The sequence below is a fragment of the Egretta garzetta genome, unplaced genomic scaffold (assembly GCF_000687185.1).
Source record: "Egretta garzetta isolate BGI_Z169 unplaced genomic scaffold, ASM68718v1 scaffold598, whole genome shotgun sequence".
Taxonomy (NCBI): domain Eukaryota; kingdom Metazoa; phylum Chordata; class Aves; order Pelecaniformes; family Ardeidae; genus Egretta; species Egretta garzetta.
In genome coordinates, this window is record NW_009260621.1 from 2637493 (window position 1) to 2643599 (window position 6107).

The window sequence follows — 6107 nt, forward strand, 5'->3', positions numbered from 1 at the left end:
GAGGGTGCTGGCACCGCGCCCCTGGGACTCGCTCCCAACGGCGTTTGGCAGGCTTGAATCAGCATTTGAGTCCACTGTCAGCGCTGTGAGCTTGGGCAAGTCAGGAAAAAGGACCCCTCTTAGCAAGAAAATGAGCTGCAGGGCTTCTTGAAACTGGCTGTTCCAGCCTGATCACCCAGACGGCAGCTGTCATGGCCAGCTTCTGCTTGGTTGTCTGCTGCCTTTTTATTCAAGTAGCATACTTACTGTATAAAGAGACTTGTAGCACCAGTGGCTGGGTAGCTGCCCCGTAACTTCATGGTGAGCCGTGGCAACTGCATGGCTCTGGCAGACCTGCAGGGTGCCTCACTTGATCCCTCCAGCTCCCTTCCCGAACCTCTAAGGCAAGACTTTCCCCAGCTACTGTGGTGTGCAGCTGTACTTACTGAGCGCTGGGGACCCAATGAAGAGCAGTGCGACAAGTCCCTGGCAGGGAATTTCAAGTGCTGGGGGTGGCTTTGTGTTAGCCTCTGGAAACTCCTGAGAGCTGGGAGCCATTTTGCCATAAGCCCATCTTGCTGCTGGGCTGCGTTGCTGCCTTTCTCTGTGCCCCAGTTGCCTTAGCTGTAAAGTGGGGTGACTTGTATTTGCCTGCTCTAAAGACTGCAAAATCCACTGATGGGAAGCAGTGGGCGAAAGTGAGGTGGCAGTATTGTTGTAACTATAGCCATAATATGATGTCAACTTCTGGCCTACCCTGTTAGTTGACTAATTCTTATTTTTTCCATGAAGTACCTTCAGCAGCTCGCTGCAGTGGTTGGGTTAAGGTTTGGTCCTACCCCATTAGTTTAAGTTGCATGATATACATGGGTGTATCTCCTCACAGTGGTCGATGATGTATACAGGACAGTGAATAGCCTCGTAAATCAGTCATGATCTCTGCAATAATATGGCTGGCAGGTTGGCATCTACATGCCCTCACACATGTGGTCCCTGAGGTACAGAGTATACACGTGGCTCCCCCAAACTTCCTCACATTGCATGGTATCCACTTCCACATCGGGATCAGTGGGCTGTTCCAGCATCCCCTGGGGGTAGAGAGGGAGTGAGGCACAGGGAGTTTCTCAGAGCATGATGAACAGGGCTCATCTTGTGAAGGCTTCTAGCGATAGGGAAGGAATAGTTCCCAGGACAGGATCTCCACATAGCAGAGAGATGTGCTGTGCCCATACTGGTCTCCGTGCAGTGCAATCTGTGCAGCTTTTCGTCTGCAGTACAAACCGGAATGACATCTCATCCTAATGCCATCTCCTGCTCTCACCTTTCAGATGGGGCATCCTCTTCTCTCACCCGAGGGACTTCACGCCTGTCTGCACCACAGAGCTTGGCCGGGCGGCGAAGCTGGCGCCCGAGTTCAGCAAGCGCAACGTGAAGATGATCGCTCTCTCTATTGACAGCGTCCCAGACCACCTCTCCTGGAGCAAGGTATGGAGCGTGGGAAGGTGCAAGGGGAGCTTGTGCTGCTGCCTTGCTCTGAAGGCCAGAGGAAAAGGCCACAAAGAACAGAGCACAGGCTTGGAACTACTTGTCTGCTGAGGATAATGTTGTAAGACACTTGAATCCCAAAGCATGTAGGATACGAGGTGCTAAAATGCAGAGCAGGAACAGGAAGGTCTGCTCTGTCTTTGTGGAGCCATCCACCCAAGGCACTCTATGCACTGACACTCTGAAACAAGAGGAAAACAGTATTACTGCTCTTCCACTGATACCTGAAAGGGTAAAACGTATGTGAAGGTGGTGCCAAAAGCTCAGAGGAAGGCAGCCTATCCACAGACCCTCAAAAAGTTCTGTAATAAAACAAGAAAGGAAAGGAGGCATCAGAAGCGAACAGGCAGTCTTCAAAGGGTACAATTCATGCCCAGGCAGGGAAAAGAAAATAGAGAACAAACAGGGGCATGTTAAACATAAAACCATCATAAGGGAGTATAAAAAAAGATGGGAACAAAATAGCTTGCTGAAGGAACATCAAAGGAACTAATGAAAAACTTCAAGTGCAGCCTCTGCAATGGTGTGCTGCCAGGGAGTGTGACTCCAGGGCTCATAGGCAGTAGGAGCGTAAAATAAGCATTTCAGACAGATATGGCCAGAGTGTAAAAATGCCTGGGTGAATTTACCTGCCTCTTTCTTTGCTCTTAAAATTGGGAATGTTCTCACGCATTTTCCAGGGGAGAGATATGAATGCAATAAAAGGTAGCATAGGTGAGAAATTTCCACACTCAAACATTGTTTCATGTCTGACTGGCTTTAGAAATTATGTAATTGCCTTATTGCTTAAATTGACCTTCGTACCTGGGTGGCGTGTGGCCAACATCCCAGTGAGCCTCAGAAGGGCCTGGGAAAAAACAGCATACAAATCCTGTACCTGTTAATGAGGTTTCTGTGCTGGTTAAAATGGCTGAAACCACAGGTCAAAATGGCTGAAACCACCAGTCAAATTAGCATATAACTTCCTGTTAAATATAATGGAAAGTTTGGGTTTTGCTTTTGTAAGGGAGTCTCATCTCCTGGTTGGCTAGAGCCCTTTGAAGGACTATAGGATATTGCTGACGTTGTAAAAGTCCTCGAATTTCCAAGAAGCTTCTCAAAGGCATCAGCTTTGTGAAGGACAGGGTCTTTTCTGCAGGGAGACAGGAGGAAGCAATAGGTTGTGTCACGGGAGGGAAGCGGCAAGCTCCTTTGAGGGTCTGTGGGGAGGTGTGGGGTTCAGCATACTCGGGTGATCTGGAAAAGAGATGAACCACGAGCTGGTTTTGCTGATGCTATGGAATTTTTCAGCGCAATCTCAGGTAAAACCAGAAATTGCAGAACGGCCTCTTGCCACTGACTGATGGGAGGCAAGAGTAGCACATTTAGAAAACCTTCCAGAACAAGCATGGAGAAAGGCAGAGGGCAGTAGCCTAAGCTGTGGTGACCTTTCTGTCAGGCTGGGAGAGGCTTCAGAGACAATGATTTGGAAATGTCAGCTTAGCACCTGTCAAAAAGAAAACAGTGAAAGTCCTCCAGAGCACAAGATCCGATTGGAGAGGACAAACCCATAGCAGACTGGAGTCTTCCATTGCAGCCTGTTTTTGAAATTGCTCATCTCGCAGACTGCAGGGGAACAAGAAACAGTGCAGAGGGGGAACAAAGCTGCCTGCAGATTTGGGCAGGTTTGCTTCAGTGCAGAGCAACCGAGGCTCTTTAGCCTGGGAACAGGAGGACGTGTCAGGCTGCAACACCATGAGCGGTGCAGGGAGCATGGAGGAGCAATGAACGCAGCTCGTGTGCATCATGGAGGGCATAAGGGAGGACAGGGATGTGATTGCTCTGCTCTTAGACCTCACCCATACATCTGATCCTTTTCCTTTGTCCTTGACAAAGCAGAGAAGAACTTCAGGTAACGCAGAGAGCTGGACTAGGAAGGCAGGTGTTGAGACCTCCCACAAGTCTGAGACCAGGGCAGTGCCCCAAAGGTTCTCCTGCCCAGCCAGGAGGAAAAAAAAAAGAGCTTAACAGAGATACCAAGCCTTGGCAGAAGCTGCCTGTCTGGACAAAAGAAGTCTGCATTAAATGCTAGACTGGGATCTAAAAACTGCAATTTCCTTCACTAAATCTTAACTTAAGAGAGAAGTCCTAGGACTAAGCAAAACTTTGGGCAGGCAGACCTCTCTGTGCAATGTTCCTTTACATACCTATGCTTTCTCTTTTGATGAAGCTCCTAGCAGTAGTGAGAGAATGAAGCTGTTTTAGTCTGGAGCACAGCCTGTGAGGAAGCAAGTGGGCAGGAGGGATGGCTGAAATCCTGCATGAAAGAGCAAAGAAACTGCTGCTTGCTTTGCTGCCAAATATTAGTGGGCAGATGGGGCCTGGAAAGGTGGGACCAGAGTATAGTCAATAATTCTCACGTCACTTTACTGAGCTCTGCTTTCCCAGCCAAAGATGTCACTGCTGTACTTAGCCTTTCCTAGCCAAGACCCAGAGGCTTGCTCCACGACTCAGAACAAGCCTATAGGCTCAGGCAGGGATTGCTCCCATTCTCCTACCTCCCTTGTCTGTGCACTGCTTCTCCAAGGGTTGGCTGAATGCATGAGCTCCTTGAGCAGGGTCAATTGGCAGGTGCTGTGCATGTCCAAGGAGGTTTCAATGCTCTCTTTGGCCACTGATGCCTTTGTCTTGGTGAGTCAGGGGTGAATAAATCACTCCAGTGATGTCTGGTTTCAGCTGGGACTCTGGAAAGAGGAATAGTTCATAGGGAAGTGAGTGAGTCTTGGGTGTCATTGCAAAATAGGGTGCGGTTTGTGAGGCTGTTTTGTACAGAGGTCCCAAGGTCATGAGATTATGTGCATTTTGGAACAAGTTACAGTCCATAGGATTTGGGTATTGCTTCTCAGAAGCTCTCTTTGTCCTCCAGCCCCCACTCTGAAGAGAGGGTGGGGGGTGTCACTATCTGACCTTCATCTACAGCCTCGTGTGACTTTGTGCAGCATTCAGAAGCATTTCACCTGGGCTGGCCTCTCCAGTTCTGCTTTCCTTCCCTGCTGTGCTTTGGCAAGGCAGGTCTGCAGGAGAACAGAACTAATTCCTTCCTTCCAAGGCAGGCCTGACCACAACCCAACCAAGACAAACAGCCCTTTTTTGCAGTACAGTTCTGACTCTGTGCTTTCTCCCTGCGGAGAAAACAAGCAAGGAGAAAAGCTGGAAAGGAAACCTCTTGCCATGTATACACCACTTGACCTGCTTGCAGCATCCTGAGCATCTGAGGCAGGGTTACAGCCCCTTATGTCACCACCATCAGCCTAGGAGGGCTGAGGAGTGGTGCAGCGCCTGCCTGCTCTTGCTGTTTCTGGTGTGCTCTGACCAGCAGTTTGCAGTGCCAAGGGGCAACATTTCCAACCCTGCCCTCCCCGGGTTCCTTCTGAGCAGGACCCAGCCTGTTCCCAACATTGAAAGACAGGGGAAGGCAGAGAGACTTGTACATTCAAATTATCAGCTCAGCTGGTAACACACCACTGCAGTGCGCAGGAGGCTTGCATCAGTGTTGGAGTTGGTCTCCTTGTAGCATAAAGAGGATGGAAGGAACAGGCAGCTCTGTTCTGGGGCAGAAACCTTGGATTAAACTTGCTTTCATGCTGGCAGCTGCTTTGCTTGTGCTGCCTTGAGCATGCTCCTCCCAGCCCTGCTGTGGCTCAGCATGGCCCACATGGGTGATACCGCAAACAAGGATAACTTGAATGCTTTGGTCAAGTCCAGACCAGACTCTGAGACTCTCAAAATACAGTTTCCCTATGAAGCAGGTCAAGTTTGGACTAGTGCAGGGAGGAACCTCATAAACCGTGGTCACAAGGGAGAGCCTGCTCAGCTGTGGAAGAGGATATTTTTCTCTTCTGGCCCAGCTGTGGTTCAGAAAGGAGCGTGCAGTGTCCCAGCACCTGCACTCAGACTTTCACTGCGTTTTCAAGAGCCTTTAAGTAAGTAAGCTAGGAGCGACTTGCTGAATGGAGCTGGTCCCTCCCATAAGACCTGTGAAGTGTTCAACACTTGACCTTTGTTAGCTATAGAGTTGCTGGTTTGCTCTGCAACTAGAGAAACTGTTCATTAAGACCACAGTCCAGTTCAGATGTGACACCAACACATATATCAGTAGTGCTAGATCACTTACTGGGAGAGGGTTGGAAGAGGGACACCTCTGCTCTCAAAGAAAGGCGGGTAAGTCTCCCTGTTTCACCAGCACGGGCAGGACTTCCCTATTCGAGTGTACCCTCAGCAAGTTTGGAGATGATACCAAGCTGAGTGGTGCAGTTGATACGCCAGAAGGACAGGATATCATCCGAAGAGACCTGGACAAGTTGGAGAGGTGGGCCTGTGTGAACCTTATGAGGTTCAACAAGGCCAAGTGCAAGGTCATGCACCTGGGTCAGGGCAACCCCTGGTATCAATACAGGCTGGGGGAAGAAAGGATCGAGAGCAGCCCTGCTGAGAGGGACTTGGGGGTACTGATGGACAAAAAGCTGGACATGGGCCGGCAATGTGCGCTGGCAGCCCAGAAGGCCAACCGTACCCTGGGCTGCATCAAGGAGAGGAGGGCCACG

The 6107-nt window shown here is 49.9% G+C and overlaps 2 protein-coding genes across 2 annotated transcripts in view; one reads left to right on the forward strand and one right to left on the reverse strand.

Annotated features, from left to right (window-relative positions):
* The window catches only part of TADA1 (transcriptional adaptor 1), an 18803-nt gene extending 17764 nt beyond the window's left edge, over window positions 1-1039 (reverse strand). Inside the window, exon 1 of the mRNA XM_035900757.1 lies at window positions 1016-1039. Within this exon, the coding sequence (XP_035756650.1) occupies window positions 1016-1039 (24 nt within the window). The remainder of the gene's footprint in view (window positions 1-1015) is intronic.
* Window positions 1040-1284: 245 nt separating this feature from the next.
* PRDX6 (peroxiredoxin 6) overlaps window positions 1285-6107 on the forward strand; it is a gene marked incomplete at its 5' end in the record, with an annotated part of 10354 nt that continues 5531 nt past the window's right edge. Inside the window, one exon of the mRNA XM_035900787.1 lies at window positions 1285-1464. Coding sequence (XP_035756680.1) covers window positions 1285-1464 — 180 coding nt within the window. The remainder of the gene's footprint in view (window positions 1465-6107) is intronic.